This window comes from Spermophilus citellus, assembly GCF_964194105.1.
Source record: "Spermophilus citellus genome assembly, chromosome: 3".
NCBI classification, from domain to species: Eukaryota; Metazoa; Chordata; class Mammalia; order Rodentia; family Sciuridae; genus Spermophilus; species Spermophilus citellus.
This window is the reverse complement of record NC_138184.1, coordinates 85457700-85475509: the sequence shown is the minus strand read 5'-3', so window position 1 is coordinate 85475509 and position 17810 is coordinate 85457700. Positions and strand designations below refer to the sequence as shown.

Below are 17810 nucleotides of genomic sequence, written 5' to 3'. Positions count from 1 at the left end.
CAAAAAAGAACCCCTATCAGACCTTTGGGTCTATTTTCTTCCCAGGTATCTTATTTCTGGTGATCTACTCTCCACAAATTCCAGCTGCCTCAGAGTTTGTTAGAGCCACCTGGTTTGTTTTCTTTCTCTTAGGGATCCTGGTTCTGCACTGATGGTTGTCCAATGCCCCAAAATAGTAATTTCATAATTTTTGGTTCAGTTTTTTGTTTATGGTGGTTGGACAATTCTGGTGCTTTGTTTGTTTGTTTTCTTTTAGTTGTATATGGACACAATATCTTTACTTCATTTATTTATATGTGATGCTGAGGATTGAACACAGTGCCTCACATGAACTAGGCTGAGCTACTACCCCAGCCTTGGTGCTTCTTATTTATATTCTAAATGTCACATTTGTCTGTGTAAGTTGTCCTACTTGAGATGTCAGCAAAACCAGAGTATAATTATTTCAGTCAAATCATGTCCAACTAGCTCTTGATGTTTGAAGCTATCTTGTAGTAAGTATGCTTATCTAGTATTGAGCTGCCTCTCCTTAACCTCCATATCCATCCATGATAAACTCTCAGGGATTTTTTTTTCCCTTGAGGTGGGGGGCGTCACTGTTGTTTTAATCAGTTTTTCCATTTGGTTCTGTTGCTACCACTTGGGACTCTGCTGAGCAAATATAATCGTCTACAAATCAGTCTTTCATATAATAGAAAACTTAATAACTTAGGATCTTTTAAACTACTTGTTAAGTTCATTGAACTTTTTTTTTAAAATCCTTCTATATTCTGTTTTATTTTTGCTGCCCTATTAATATGTTTGACGGGATTGAATTTGAGGCCAGATAGGTTCTAGCCCCATGTAATGTTTAGATTTCCCTGCTAACCTAGCCTTTCATCTGTTAATTTGTATCATCTTGTTTTGATTCCTCTCACAGTATGGAGCTAGGAGCCTAGAGTATTAGTGAGACTAGTGACTTAACTAATAAGTTAGATCTATTGCATAATAGGTACTTTTTACTAATGTAACTTAAGATGGCAACTTTTTAAGGTAGCTGCTTCATATTAATTGCCCTAAACTTACTGTCAAATAACATCTCTGGTCTCTTTTTACTTATAAACCAAATCTCTATTTTTTATCTTTATATTTTGAACTAACATTGGTAAACTGAGGGGTAAAAAGAAAAATTACACTTGAAGAAAACACTATAAATCAACAAATATGTATGTTAGGAGCATCTTTTATATCCAGTATCATTGTATGGAGGGATATCATATTATATATCTCATGACATGGAAATAACCAGTCAGATGGGAGGCTCAAAGTCTTGTTAATAGTCTCTCTTCAGAGAGCATTTCTGGCCAGCTGGAATCTGCCCAGCTGAAGTTTTTTTTATTTTTTGAGAGGTGAAATTTGAATTTTATTTTACTTTATTTTTTTTCCCAGCTGGAGTTTTAATAAGACAACATCAACAACAAGACAAAAGACAACATCAGATTATTTTAATACAGAATAAATAACCTTTTGGGTTTTGCAACACAATTTATGGGACATTAAATTGTTCTTAAGTTTAGCAATTTGTCTAGAATAAGTTTGTAATACAAAGTATGTGAATTCTCAATATTAGTAACTTTGCATTAAATACAATTTGTTACCATATTTTGATTAGTTTTGTTTGAATTTCATTTTTTTTTTTGTTCTAGCAGAGTTAACTTTTACATAGCTAAAGAATCAAATAACTCTACAAGGCTTATAAGAATAACATTTTACCTTTTTCATAGGCAAACAGTGACACTCTCTTTTGTTATCTTGGTTCTTACTTAAATGTTTCTAATACTAAGCTAGTAGTTACTTTTAGGTTTTTAATTCTAGATCTTCCACTGTTGAAGCTGAGGATTTATTCTTTCTGCCTCCCACAAAGCAAAATGTACCTTTTCCATCTCTCTATTTTGCAAAAATAGTTGTATAGTAATTTTAGGTCACTCAGTACTCAGGGTTAGCATGAATTTCATCATGTTAATGTATGGCTGAGACATCTACTAAACTCTGCTTTTCCTTTTCTGTATAACTTGAAGGGTTATAGTAATATATTTTTTAAAAAGGTTACTTTTCTATCTGTTTTAACCAACTCTTCCCCAAACCTTTGTTCCTGTCTGAAACCCTTTTGAGGCTCTCCTGTGTATTCCAGGTGTTTATCAGTTCCATCTTCTTGAGGAGTCTTTCCTGGAGCCAGTTGAGATGTTATAATCTAGATTGGTGCATACTTGACAACTTTAAATCATCATTCATTGTAATTTTAGAAATTTCTTTTGTTCCCTCCCATGTTGGCTTCGTTTCCCAAATCTCAAAATTTCTTATTTGATTTATACCCTCCTTTTTTGTGGGTACACATCCAGTATCCACCTGAAAAGGGGTTTATTGTTGGATTTGAGAAAAATTACATGATTAAAGTTTATTTATTCTTCTATAGTTGATAGTTTAAGCCAGTAAAAGTATCTGGTTTGGAAATAAATCTTTAGAATTTTGGAATTATTGCCCCTTTGCCTACTTGGTTCTGATATTTCTGTTGAGAAATTAGAAGTCCTTTTGGTTCCTGATTGTTTATATGTGACCTGGATAAATGAAGCCAGGATAATCTTTTTGTCTACAAGTATGCTAATAGTTTATAATGATATTCCTTTTACAAGTTTCAATTGTTTTTGATACCAGAGAGCCCTTTCAGGTTAGAAATTCCCCCTTTTTTTTTTCTGGGCAATTTTTATTAATTATTTTATTGGTCATATCATCATCATTTTCTGTTTCTGAGAGTTCTTCTTCTTCTTCTTCTTCTTTTTTTTTTTTTTTAAAATTTTTGGACATGCTGGTGGTCAAATCCAGGGCCTTGCACATGCTACTATTAAACTACACCCCCAGTAACTTCCTGGGTTGATTCTTTAATATTCATCCTCATCCCCCAATCTTAATTTTTATTTGCTTTAGTTTCTGGGAGGTTTTCTAAACTATCTTCTGCACATTTTACTGAGTTTCATTATTTCTGGTGTCCTTAAAAATTTCTGAGGGTCTTCTCTAAATTCTCTTAACTTCTCTGGCACAGTGTCCTGTTTTTTTTTTTTAATGGTTGAATGATTTTATCTCTTTGTAGGTTTTTAAAAAGTTTTCTTTTTTTTCTTTTTTTAAAGAGAGAGTCAGAGAGAGAGAGGGAGAGAATTTTTTAGTTTTCGGCGGACACAACGTCTTTGTATGTGGTGCTGAGGATTGAACTCGGGCCACAGGCATGCCAGGCGAGTGTGCTACCACTTGAGCCACATCTCCAGCCCCTTTAAAAGTTTTTTATGTTGTCAATTTCCTGTAAGTCATTTTCTGTTTGTTTTGTCTCTATAATTGCTCAGTGGTTTTCCTTAACTGTTTAGTGTTTTTGATTGTTCATGTTTAGGAATGGTGGACTAAAATAATGTTTGGGGAGTTTTACGTGAGTGATGCTTATTTACTGTGCACTTCGCTGATCTGGGGGAGCTCTTTTTTTGGAAACCCTCTGATGTTGGTATCTTGGTCTTTCTTTAACTGGTAAGATTTTCCAGACTCATTTATAGCAGGTTACTGGCTACTAACTTTTTTGGTGCTTAGACAACAGTGGTGGTGAAATGGTGGTTCTTGGCCTTCTTTCTGTAGGAGTGCACCTAATTCTGTTTTCACTGTGGTTATCTGCTTTGAGTTTCCCTGTTTTTCCACAGTTCACATAACCTCTATTTTATTGTCTTCAGAGAATACCCTTCCCCATTATTTACTGAGCTGCAGATTGGGCAGTAACTCAGCTTTGTGAATTGGGAAAATATCTTAGCATCTCAGTGCTTGCTAAACAGGTTTTCAATCAGTTTTCCTTATTTTATCTCCTCTCTGCCTTTGACCCCTACTACAAAGGTACTTCTATCAAAAATTCCTGAGGCTGAGGGGATTCTGTGTCAATTGGGTTGAAAGATTTCTACTTTCTCCATGTCTAGAATTCAGTTGTCTTAGGGATTATAAGCCTTTTTAGCTTTTGAGGTCTGTCTGCTTCTTAGCTGTGAAAATTTTGATCCTATCCTCTCTCCTGTTCTACCCATCATTATGGTTTTTATAACTAAAGGAAAAACAAAACAAAGAAACAGAACTTCTTCACTGATGTTTTAGAGGGATTTAAGAGAAAGCAAAAGCAGATGTGTATGTTAGATTAATCTGTCATCTTTACCTGGAGTTGATTAGTTAGTGTTTTAACACAAGCTTTCAGTTATATGTAACACTTTTTTCCTTCCCATGATTTGAGTTGAGAGGTGTCCTATTATGTTTATTTATTTCCCTGTTCTTGTAAAGTAGCAACCCTATCATAAAAGGAAGTGAGGTTGGGCTGACTTGGCATTTCTTAGAGCATTCCTGTTAGCCACAAATGATCACAGGTGTCTTTTCTACACACCCTCCTAGAATCCTGTCCAGAATTGATGTTGGGTATAATTGTTCTGTAGTTCGAGGAATTTTTCAATTTCTTGAAATTTTGAATATCTTCTGGCAGCTCTTGCCACTGGTCATTCATCTAAAGGGTTCTATCTCATTTATAAGTTTCTTTTATGAGTGTTTGTAATTAGCTTGGGCCAGGAGACTTGAACTCATTTATAGTATCTAGGTCAACCCTATTACTTTACAGCTCCTGAAGCTGAGGTGCCCTGTGATGGTGTAGGTTTCCTAATATCATATAGGTAAATTGTTGAAAAACCAGCCTTGAACCTTTATCTCCTGATCTCCATTCAATATTCTTTTCATGACGTTGCATCTTGGGTTCCTTCCTAACAGCATGTCTGTTAGTTTTACTCTATTCCATGACCATTGAATACAGTTTTAAATCTGGGGAGCCATATTTTAAGTATACATTGTTGGTCGTGAGAGATCTGGCTTTGATAAGTCACTACAAATAAGTGATAAATAAATCCTCCTTTGGGATTTATCATCCTCCCATATCCATTGGGAGGATTTATCAGCTTATTTCCTACTTATTGTATCTAAAGAACAGAACACTAAGAATCAATATAAAATTTCTTTAAATTGCATTTGTTGTTAGGAAGCACACTTATCCTTATTCTGTTATGATCTGTTTAACTGTAACCATGCTGAATTGACTAGTGGTCTTTTGTTTATGCCATCAGTCTCTGTCCATTCTGTTCAATTTTCCTAAAAACTTGACTGCCAGTATAACAGATTTCAGCCATTGCTGAGTAGATTTACCTTCATCTTCTCTTGCTGTTAGAATAGTTATTTCTTGGTTTGTATACATATCTTCTAAGAATTAATTTGTGTAGGTATTCTTTTATAGTGACAGTATGTAAAAGAAGGTATATAATTACATGAATGAAATAAAAAAGTCTTTTCATGGGATGTTGTATGGGCACTCATACTGATTTTCTTAATACCCCAGGAAGACTAAAGAAAGAGTCATAAAAATGTTCTTAAAGTAGAAACTATGTACATGAGCTCAAGTCATTGCTAAATTGAGTTGATGATAGTTTTTTTTTTCTTTTTGTATTTTATAATCCTGTGTAATTCTTGCCATTTGTCTTAAAAAGCAGCATGACAGAATGGAAAGAATTTATGCTTTAAATTCAGTTGTGGCTGAAATCCAGTTATTTTGGGGATCTTCCATTTTCTACCTTTATGGCAGTGGAAGAGTTACTTAATCTTTTTGAGTCTTAATTTCTTCAGCTACTTGGTAATGAGAACTATGTCTGGTTATGAGAAATTACATATGAAGACCCTAGTATGGTGCCTGGCATTAGAAATTAAATATGCAGACCCTAGTATGGTACTTGATATTTGTAGGTCTTTAAACCATGGTGGAGGTTAATATTATGCATACATGTATGCTACTTCTGTTCCTTGTGTCTTTTTGTTTCATTTGTTGATTGTCTATTTTTCAAGTGCCCCCCACCCCTTTCAGTGCTAGAGATTGAACCCAGGGCTGCTCTACCACTGAGCTATCTCCCAAGCCCTTCTTGTTTTTGAGAGAGAGTCTCACAAAGTTACTGAGGCTTGCCTCAAACTTGGGATTCTCCTGCCTCAGCCTCCTGAGTTGCTGGGATTAGAGGTGTATACTATCACACCTGGCAAAACCATGTAATTAAAAAAATTTCTTTTTGGTACCCGCGATTAAACCCAATGGCACTTATCTCTGAGCTACATCCCCAGCCCTTTTTATGTTTTATTTAGAGACAGGGTCTTGCTAAATTGCTTAGGGCCTTGCTAAGCTGCTGAGGCTGGCTTTGAACTAAAGATCTTCCTGCCTCAGCTTCCTGAGCCGCTGGGATTACAGGTGTGCATCACCATGCCCAGCTGAAAAAAACATGTGATTTTAAACTTATATATAATTATGGATTATTCATCTTTACTTGACATAAGTAATCTTGTTTTTGGGATAATTTGGCGTGCTGGGGATCAAGCCCAGGGCCTCTCACACACCAGTCAAGTGCTTTTTATGCTACATCCTCAGTCCTGGGATAATTTGAATCTAGAAATATTTTAAAGTTTTGCTTAAAATTTTTGAAAGCATTAAATGCATTTGAGTCTTGAAGAGATATATTTGTCAGGAATTGGGATAAGAGAACGTGAAGTGTAATTGATTTTTAATTATGATTATGGTATATGAAGATATTTTAATGTAATTGAATATGCATCCATGATGGGATTTTTTTCTTGGACAAATGATTTTAGTAACATTAAGTTTTTTTTTTTTATCAAATAGTATTTCAAAATTTAAAGCTAAGTCTTTAAACATCCATTTTATACTTAGTTATCTCTGTTAGCCTTGATTGGTATATCATTGTTAAATTTTCCAGTGAAGACTAGTATAATGATATTTAATTTTAGCTTTAAAGTAAAGGAGCTAAATTATTTTAAAATAATTGGGCATTTTTTATTTCTTTTGACTGAATTGGTTATGAAGTTATTAAGTGTGTAGCCTTGCGTTATGTCATTTGAATTTATAATCTATCACTTGCTAGAACAGATTTGTAAAGAACACAGAGAAGGTGGCAGGCAGCAGCTTCCCTTTGCCACTGAGAGCATAGAAGCACTGATAGGAAGTTAGGGGAAGTGCCAGGATTAGGAAACCATTCTGAATCAAAGCCAAATATTTTGTCTGCTGAACTGTACCTAATGTTACAGGTGAAAGTGTTCTTGTGAGTAAATTGCTGTGCATAAATTTTGTTTGGAGACCTACTCATTTCATGTTTAAGTATCTGGTATGTCTTAATTTTCTAAGCTTTTAAGTATAGTTAATGTCATTACTTGTTATTCATATTTATTGTTGGTATTTGCTCCCTCTTCTCTCTGTGCCTAAGATGCTTAGGTCTTTAGTTTAAGTGATAATCTTCTCTAGCTTTTCTGGTTTCAGGTACCACTTTTTATTCTTTTTATTTGGCTTTCTTTGACATTTATTTAGAAATTGATGTTAAACTTTCTGATTAAAACTACAGACATTGCTTTTATTTGAAGAAACAAAGGAACTTGTATGATTGAAAATGGACAGATATGAACAGATAAGTCAAAGAAATAGTATTATTACTATTTGATGGTAATATCATGTATGTTCTTGCCATGTGTCAGACACCGTCCAAAGGGCTTTTTTTTAAAAAAAATATTTTTCTAGTTGTTTTTGGACACGTACCTTTATTTTACTTACTTTTTTTTTTTGTGGTGCTGAGGATCAAACCCTGCGCCTCGCACGTGCTAGGCAAGCGCTCTACCGCTGAGCCACAACCCTAGCCTCCCCCTGCAAAGGACTTTAGGTATACAGTCTTCACTGGGTATCTAAAACATTGGTTATAGGACCTTTCTGCAGACACCTAAATCTTCAGATGCTCAAGTCTTTTATATAAATGTAGGATTTACACATAACCTATTCATATACTCCTGTGTAAGTCATCTCTACACTACTTATGCCTAATGCAGTTTAAATAGTTGTGGTACTATATTGTTTAGGGAATAATGACAAGAAAAAAAATGTCTGTACATGTTGAGTATAGATACATTTTCCCCCAGTATTTTCGATTTGCAGTTGGTCAACTGTGGGGATGTGGCACTCACAGATATGGAAGACCAACTATATACTAACTCATTTAATCAACAACCCTCTGAGTAAGTACAGCTTAGATGACAGAAGGGCCAAGGTTAAGTAACTTGCTTGGTTCTTGCTACTTAGGGCAAGTAAGAGAAGAGCTGAAATTCAAACCCATGAGGTCTGGCCTTAAATTATACCTCTGATCAAATATGTGATAATGGTTTTCTTCAAGCAGAACAAGGACTATAGATTAGTTCAGAGATACCCTTCTATAAAATTGGCAAATATGTTAAATAACATACAATTTGGGAGATTATTTGTTTTGTGGGGCCTATCAGTGGAAAACAGTTTGGTAGTGCTCATCATGAATCTTGTAGTATTCTTATTTTTCTGTTAACTGTTCTAAATCATGCAGTAGTATCTCCTAAGGAAATAAATCAGGAAAACAAGGATGTTCACGAATTTTAATACTAATAATAGTGGGGAAAAAGAGATCATCCAGTTATTATGGGATAGTTAACTTAAATTTTCTCCTAGCAGTGAAGAGAATATTATGCAACATTAAAATTAATTTTGAAGAATAATTAGAAATATATGAAAACACTTACACGTACAAAAAAGGACATAAAACCATTCAATATGGTTTTAACTTTAAAAGTATATATGCAGAAAAACAAGAAGACTGTAAAGTAAGATGTTAATAAATATTTCTGATACAGTTATGATGTCTATTGTAAAAAAATTTTTTTTGTGTGCTATTAGGGATTGAACCCAAGCCTCCCAAACATGCTAGAAAGCACTGTATCACTGAGCTACACCCCCAGGCCTAGAACTTTTTTTTGTTGCTGGAGATTGAACCCGGGGCCCTTAACCATTGAGCTACATTACACTCCGCCTCCTTTTTAAATGTTTTATTTAGAGACAGGATCCTGCTGACTTGCTTAGGGCCTAAGTGCTGAGGCTGGCTTTGAACTCATGATCCTTCTGCACAGCTCCTCAGTCGCTGGGATTATAGGCATGTGTCTTAGAATTTTTTTTGTTATGTAGTACTTTTATTCTCAGAGGAAACCAAGTAGTGTACAATGAAAGCCTAAATGATGCCAATACCAACTTTTACAAGTTGGGATTAGATTAGATTTGTGTGTCTCAGAGTAGAGTGTATGTTACTGAATTTCAGACAGTGTTAGTTTGGATATTATTTTTGTGACCATTCTTTTGAAGTGAAACTCTTTAAACTTGGATTAAAGAAAAATGTTTTTTTTCTTAAATATGATCATTATAGTTATTGACGGTTGTGGCACTTTAAATTTCTTTAAGTCATGTTGGTAGAAGATATGACTTTTTCTGCTCATTGGTACTTGTTTTTTGAAAAATAATTTGTTGACAAAAGTGATTTTGTAGGGGAAGAAATGAAGAAAGATTGGATGTAAGGGTCACATGGATTGTTGGAAACAGAATTACATTATGAATTAGTTTTATTCTCAGTTTTGAGTGTATTGTTTATTGTTACCTAAGTAAGGAGTTCACCTCTTTTTTTTTTGTTTTTAAAGTTTAATTCTTTAAGCTTTCGGAAATCTTAAAATGTAATGCATATGATGGAACAGAGTTACGATTTCTATTCTCTGCTTGTTTTGAGTTCCTATGTTTTAAAATGTGTTTGAAAAACAAAAGACCAAACTAGTTAGGGAATTGTTATAGAATCAGAGCTTTTCTGTGTGCTGCCTGCTAAGTAGCATAGATAAATTGCTGATAACTAAATCAGTTTTGTTAGCATCTTCTTCTTAAATAGCCTTTTGGTGTTCACGATGAAGCATTGTGCTGTTGCATGCTAACGCTTCCCTGATTAAAAAGGATTTAAACTGTAGCTTCTGAATGAGAAGAAATTGAGGAAACTATGAAAGAAATTATTTTACTTCTATAGGTAGAGTATTCCTTATCTGAAATGCTTGGGACCAGTGTGTTTCAGATTTTGCAGTTTTTCAGATTCATTGGCTGAGCATCCCTAATCTGATAGCCTTTCTTGATTTTAGAGGGGGCAAAGGAAGTAATTTCTATCAAGATTTCTACTCATTTTTTTAACAAGCTGATAATCTTTATTTGTTGTTGAACCATTTTATTTGCCTAAATATTTACTACAAAATCCTAGTTCTCCTTGGGAGAAATCATGATGTGGAGTTGAGTGTAAATATTTATATTAGCAAATTTGCTTTTCTCTGTGGAAGCTTGTTTTTAGTGGTCTATAAGTAAAAAGAAACATCAAAATGATTGAAATTTTCTTGTCTTTTTTGCAGGCTGAACTCACAGGAATCAAATGGCGTAGGTACAATTTTGGAGGGCATGGGGACTGTGGACCCATAATTTCAGCCCCAGCCCAAGATGATCCAATCTTGTTAAGTTTCATCCGCTGCCTGCAAGCCAACCTGTTGTGTGTATGGCGTCGTGACGTCAAACCAGATTGCAAAGAATTATGGATATTCTGGTGGGGAGATGAACCCAACCTTGTGGGTGTAATACATCATGAACTGCAGGGTAAGGATTATGTTTTTTTCTTAAAAATTATTTGAACAGTGGTAAATTCTGAAAAGGTTAAGACTGATTAAGAAAGATTCCAAGTGTTTAATAATGGGTTTGTCTATAATCCTCACTCTCACCCTTCTTCTTCCTAACCCATATTTTACCCAAGTTCTCATGTTCTTTCCCAATCACACTGAGAATTAGAATCTTGTAAAACGACTATTGTTAAAGAAAAGTAAGTGTTCCCTGGGTGTGTTGGGGTGGAAATAAGGCTAAGAATCCACTGTTCTTAAATAATAGGAAATTTTGAATAATTAGCATGATAGTAAAATGAACAGAATTGCTTTTTCTTAGACTGGGCTCTTATGATTCATTGCCAGCTGAACTCTTTGGTGGAAAATTTGAAAAGTAACACAGGAACTTAAGTGTAAGCCTTATTGGGCAAAATTATGATATTGGACAGAATTTTGAAAAAAAAGATTACTATAAAGGATCTGGTTTGATTACTGTAAAAGATCTTAGCAAAATTTCCCTTGCTTTGTTACTGCATTTTATGTAATTCAGTGATTCCAAGAAGATTGGCTTTGGTGTTAACTAATTTTCACATCAAATTGCATCTGATATCCAGAAACTGAACTAATGTAAGGGTTTTATTGTTCTAAGTTGCTCTTCATATTTACCATCAAATTATAACCAGAGGAAATTTTATTCAAGTTTCTGGTAAGAGGCATTTTGCCTAACTACTTTATGTTTTGTTAATTAGTGGTTGAAAAGTTTCAGGTAGTGTTTGAAATGTTTTGTTAGTTAACATTATTTTTTTTAAAGGAAGTAGTAAAACTAACTTTAGTGCATATTTGTGAGTCTGCTCAAAAGGTTCAAAAATTTGCCAAACTCCTTGACACTTTTCCAACTTTTCTTGGCAGCCATTTTTAATCTCCGTTATCTGCTGCCACAACAGCTAGGGGGCAGTAAACCACAGTGGACTAATTGAGTTGTTTACCTTATTTATTAAACTCAAATCTTCTGATATTTTTTAGGGTATTTGTTTTGTAAATACAAAAATTCATTCTGGGTGAGATTGCTTACTTAGCTAGTTAATCAGCAAAATCTCAGAATTTATGATCATCATTAAGTCCATTTCATGTAGTTAGTAGTTAATTTAGATAATATTGTTAGAACACCCAAATTCTGTTGATCAGAATTTTAAAATTAAGATAGTTTGAGATACTCATAGCATTTATGATATTGATATTTCCTCTCCAATATCAAAACATATACATATTTTACTGTTAAATGTTTTTGTAACATGTAAAGGAACAGAACTTTTCTTTTTCCCTCCCCCCTTTTTTGTTTTAAATTGATTTCTTATTTCTCATAATGTGTTCTGCCTCGTCTTCTTTCATTTTGCTGTTCCATATTGATCCCCTCATGATTAAACATTTTTGTGTTAGCAGTACAAATTGTTTGGTAATGATGAGGAAACCAAACTGAATTGTTTGATTTATTTAATTGAAGTATTAAGTTACTCATTCATAGCAACAAAAAAAATTTCACTGTTAGAAGAAAATCAGGTTGTTATTTTTTTATGGGCTTTGGTACTGAGATAACACAAAGGTGTATGCTATTTACATTTCTTATAGTAGTTTTAGATTGAATAGGTTCATTAATGTTTTAAGTTTTTTTTTGACAAAAAAGCAAAAATTGACTGATTTTTGAAATTATTTTTTAAAATTACAGAAGTACTATATATTTAACTAAAAAGTTAGGAAAACAGAACCACAAAATGAAGCAAACAAAGAAATGAAAATCCTGGAGGCTAATGCAGAGTTTTAATAGTTGATGTTTTTATGTATAAACGAAATTGGTATTATGCTGTTTTGTAGCTCAGTCTTCTCTAACAAATAGGTTGTGAACATTTTCCCATGGGAATGAGTTTTTTTCTTTTGAGTTTAGGACTATGTAAATTGTTTATCCTTTGTGTGCTACCAGCAAAGTATTATAGTGATAGAACAATTGTAACTTTGTTGGATATGCCTCTTCCCTTTAATAAATGTTGAATTTTAAGAAAGTTATTAGATGTACTCATATGAAGTGTCTACTTTTCCATATAGTAGAGGTTGAAAAGGGTAGTATTATGTGGTTCAACCTAATAGTAAGAAATGTTTGAAACTTAGTTAGAAAAATGGCATAAAGACAACCTTATTTCAAGTGATGGGAACTATGACACATAGAGGAAACATGAAAAATGAAGGATACAAAAAGTCTATTAGTCATGTAAATTAAGGATATGTAGGAATCTGTTTCATTCTCTAATATATTTAAAAGTCATTTCATTTTGGTTAGAATAAATTTTGGCAGAATCCTGTTATTAAACTTCAACATTAAATACAACTGTACTATTACTTGCATCGTCTCCTTTTTTTTTTTTTTTTAAATAGGGACATTTCACTGTTCCTTAACATTATTTTTTAGTTATGTTATTGGCATTTCCCTTTGTCTTTATGGTGGTCCCAAAAGAGCTTACTACTTAGAAACGCCACAGTAAAATATAATACCAAAGCCAACATCTTGCATTAAATGTTTTAAAACATCCCCATAAATGATAAAGGGTTTTATAATATTATACTTTTAAAAAATGCTTGAAATAGCTATGAAATAGTGTAAGAGAAAACAATAATACATGTATAGTTTGTCCCTGTCACTTGGAGAAACACTTGTGGCCTCTCGTCTTGGAATTGTTTGTGGCATAGTGGTTTAGAGCTTGGGCTGTGGATTGCTTGGGTTTGAATGTCTGCATGATCATTTAAAAGTTATGTATCTTTTGTCAGTATATTTAACTTATTGTCTCAGTTTCATCACTCTAAATTGGATTATGAAGCTGAAGTTTATAAAGTGCTTAAAATAGCACACATAGCAGTCAAACTATAATTGTGACTACTACTGCTGCTGCTAGTAGGATGACGGCAACCCGTACATCAAAATTAAATCATTTTGGCAATATTTAAACAATTTGGTTCTGTTCTGTATAACATTTAGTGCTTGCTAGTATCTGTCAAATTCTATTTTTAAGTGTGTACTTTTAAGTCGAAGTAAGTACATTTTCTAATTTTAATGTTTAGCAATATAAAATACCAGAGTAGTGAAGATAACCCCTGCTCATAGGATCTTTATCAGGACTTCCATGGCAAAACCTAAATGACATTATGGAGAGATCAGTATTTGAAGATTTGACATTGTTGTGTCCCTATAGAGTTGAGTTGCAACTTTGCTGACCTCTGCCCATAGTGGTATCAAAGAAGGGCACATGCCAGATGGGTGTATTTTTCCATCCTTATGGCAATATCCTCTGTCTGTGGGTTCAATTTTAGGGATTGGAATGGATCCCTACCCTTGATAAGCTCATAATCAAAAAAGGTATAAGACAAGCGTAGAAATTTGTCTATGTTAGAAACACCATAAGAATGTAAGAAAAGGTGACATTAGAGGTAAGTCTTATAGAATATATAGAACTTATCTAGGTTGAGGTGGAGCTTGTTCTAGTCACAGGAAGGAGCTCACACAAAGGTTTATGGAGTACAGTGAAGTAAGGATGAGGAATTTGTCTTACTTGATAGGTTTTGAGGAATTGCTGTGTATTTCTGATCAGGAAAGCTATAATTAGGAAGATTAACACCTAATGTACAAGATGAATATGAATGGGAAGAACATAATTTTACAATAATTAATTTTATTCTAAATTAGGATATGAACTTAAATGTCCTACTAGTTTAGGATACAGATTAATTTAAATTACAAAATATGATCAGGTACTAACCTTGATATTAATAATTAATAACCTTGATATTAATAATCTTTGATAATTATATACACCTGTGCTCTTTTCTTTTGATTAAATTCTTTCCCATAGTTTGAATTTTAGAGATTGATACAGTATGCTAAACTGACCCCCTATACTAACAAAATCGTTTTAACAACAGAGTCTTCTGTCTACTTCACTGCCTAGTGGTAGGGAAAGACATGCAATCTAAAACCCCCAATAGTAAAGAGAGCAAGCACGGGCTTCCAGGGATTGGAGATTGCTGTGTAGAAGAGCGTTTGTTGCAGAAATAACAGATACAGACTAGTATGTGCTCAAGAATGTTTGTTTAATCAGTGAATGAGACTTATTTTATGTGATTCTAATTAAGCATAGTATCAATTTTGCAGAGAGGGTTGACATATAGTAAATTCTTGAAAAATTTTAGATGATCTGATAATGTGAGGAGATTGAAATAGTTAAAATTTGGCATTATTTTTTTTTGGATTTTAATTCCCAAGAGGTGGAAATATCTAATTTTCTTTATATGTTTTACCAAAAACTTACCACTAAATTTTCACTGTCTATAATTTTAAAATTTAATGTTGTGTTTTCCCTTTCCCTTTTGATTATTACATAGACAAATACATATTGTAACAATAATACAACTTTAGATCTTTAAAAACATTTGATTCAATATCAGTATCAGAAGTCTTAGGAATTGACTTAAAAAGCATTGGGGCAAATTGGCAGTTCCTTGTGTATTTAGGGAGAGAAATATTGCCTATTGCCTTTTTTTTTTTTTTCTTTCCCCTTTTAAAGGGTGCTGCCGCCTATGCCAGGAGGCATGAGCCATTGTAAAAACAACATTAGGAAACACAGATCGGGTTTTCTGACAGTGACAAGTGTGAGACAACAATTTAAAACACTAATATTGTGTTTTATACTGTTGAACTCTCTGTAAGCCTCTGGAAAAAGAAGTAGGCATTTTGTAGGGGTATAGGAAGGCTGAGAGAAGAGAATGGGGAACTAGTTTGTTAATATAATATAATCAGTGTAGAGTGTGATCTATATAATCAGTGTAGAGTATGATCATATTCTCAAATGATGGGATTGATGTAACCTGTGTTTATCTCCAAGGAAGAACCCAACTTCCTCAGTCCCTTCCTCCTTTGATTTAGAAAAATGTTTACACATGTATATTCATATACCTTTCCCCCTGATAATTAAACCATTTGAAAGTGGTTTTCAGACATTATGAACCTTTATCCTTGTAAATCCTATAAGAACATGGGATATTTTCCTACATGACTATAAAACTGTTGTCATACTGAAGAACTTCAACATCCATATAAGAATGGACATCCACATTAGAATATTTAATATTCAGTTCATATTTTAATTTCCATGGTTGTCCCAATAATACTTATTATAGCTTTTCTTCCCTCTGATCCAGGCAGGGTTTAGTCAGGTTCATACAATGCACTTATGTGTTTTGTCTCTTTAGTTTCTCGTAAGGTACCACTTTGCCTAAGTTTTCTTTCTTTATCCTTGTTTGGTTTTTTTGAAGATATTGATGTCATTGGAAGGGACAAGTTCAGTTATCCTATAAAATTTTCGATATTTTGAAATTGTCAATAGTTTCCTCATGATGAAAGTCAAACATTTTTGGCCATACATAGGATGGATAATGTTGTATATTTCCCATGTGTCACATCAGAGGTACAGTATGTCAGTTTGTGCCAGAATTAATGGTACTAAGTTTAATCACTTTGTCAAGGTAAGTTGGTGTCTGCCAGATATCTCCAATGTATGTTCTTTCCTTTTGTAATTATTAAGTGGATTTGAGGTGAAGCTTTGAGATTTTATAAATAGCCTTTTCCTCAAAAGAGCCTCATTTTTAGCCTGTTTAAATCAACAGAATACTTCCTTGAACCATCTACTTCTTTTTTTTTTTTTTTTTGAAATTGTGATCCTCCTGCCTCAGCCTCCCCAGCTGCTTGGGATTATAGGCGTGAGCCACTGTGCCAGAAACCATCTGCTTTTTAAATGATCAAATAAATACTGCTCCTTAAGTCACAGCCAAGGTCAAGAGGAAAATGGAAGAAAAACAATGAAGTTCTAGCAAAGGCAAATTAAGATGGCAAAGTCAACCTCTGAAAATTTTTCCTTATAGAATTAATCTTTGAGTGTCGATTGAGGAGTAGGATAGCTGGGTCAAATGGTGGTTCCATTCCAAGTTTTCTAAGGAATCTCCATATTGCCACCAGCAATGTATGAGTGTACCTTTCCCCCACATCCTTGCCAACACTTATTATTGCTTGTATTTTTGATAACTTCCATTCTGACTGACATGAAATGAAATCTTAGAGTAGTTTTGATTTGCATTTCTCTAATTACTAGAGATGTTCAATATTTTTTCATATATTTGTTGATTGATTGTACATCTTCTTCTGAGAAGTGTCTGTTCAGCTCCTTAGCCCCATTTATTGATTGGGTTGTTTGTTTTTTTTTGGTGTTAAGTTTTTTGAGTTCTTGGAGATTGGTGCTTTATCTGGTGTGTAGCAAAAATTTGCTCCCCAAATATAGGCTTTCTCTTCACCTCATTGATTAATCTTTGAATTAAAAAAAAATTAAAATTATTTGAACTTACTTTTCAAGTGTAGAATAGTGGTTTTGAAAAAAAGATGAATTATATGGTTCTGCAGCATTGTAGTTATGTAAAAGTATTTAATGTATCAGCATTTCTTTTTACAATTGGAATTTTTGAGATTGATTATATAGTGTACCTGAAAAATAAATTTTCCTTTACCTTTCATTTTTATAATTTTTGTGGATGATAATAGAAAAATACATTTGTATTTTATGAGAAACAAAGTACTTGCAGGGAGGATATATATTCAGAGGTAAATAGTTCTAAGTAGTTGATAAGGTATCTTGGTTTTAACTGGAATCTAATCCAAGTCTTAATATATATTTTTTGATTTCTTTAATCATTATTATAATTCTGTTTTCCAGTGTTTTGTTCTGAAAGTTTGCTAAAGCTTTCACATAGTAATAATTTTCATTGTAAGATGATTATCTAGATGATTCTAGTGCATACATACTTTTATATTAGACTACTAAATAATTATATTCTTAAAAGATATAATTAAGACTTCAGTAATAGATTCATATTGTAAAATTATGGCATGATTATATTGACTTAAGGATTTTTTCATATGAAGAATAGAAAAAGATCCATTGAATTCGAATTATCAAGCTAAATGTGCTTGAAATTGAGAGGACAAGTTGAAGTCAACTTTTAAAAAAAATACCTTTATTTTGTTTATTTAGTTTTTTATTTATGTAGTACTGAGTGCCAGGACGAGCCCAGTGCCTCACATCCTGAGCCACAACCCCAGCCCTGAAGTCTAACTTTTGAAAGTAAATAAAATTGAT

The 17810-nt window shown here is 33.3% G+C and overlaps 1 protein-coding gene across 2 annotated transcripts in view; it reads left to right on the top strand.

Annotated features, from left to right (window-relative positions):
- MED13L (mediator complex subunit 13L) overlaps nt 1–17810 on the top strand; it is a 303689-nt gene that overhangs the window by 26235 nt on the left and 259644 nt on the right. For both annotated transcript variants that reach the window (XM_081284952.1, XM_081284951.1), the window contains exon 2: nt 10351–10588. In XM_081284952.1, the coding sequence (XP_081141078.1) occupies nt 10351–10588 (238 nt within the window). The remainder of the gene's footprint in view (nt 1–10350; nt 10589–17810) is intronic.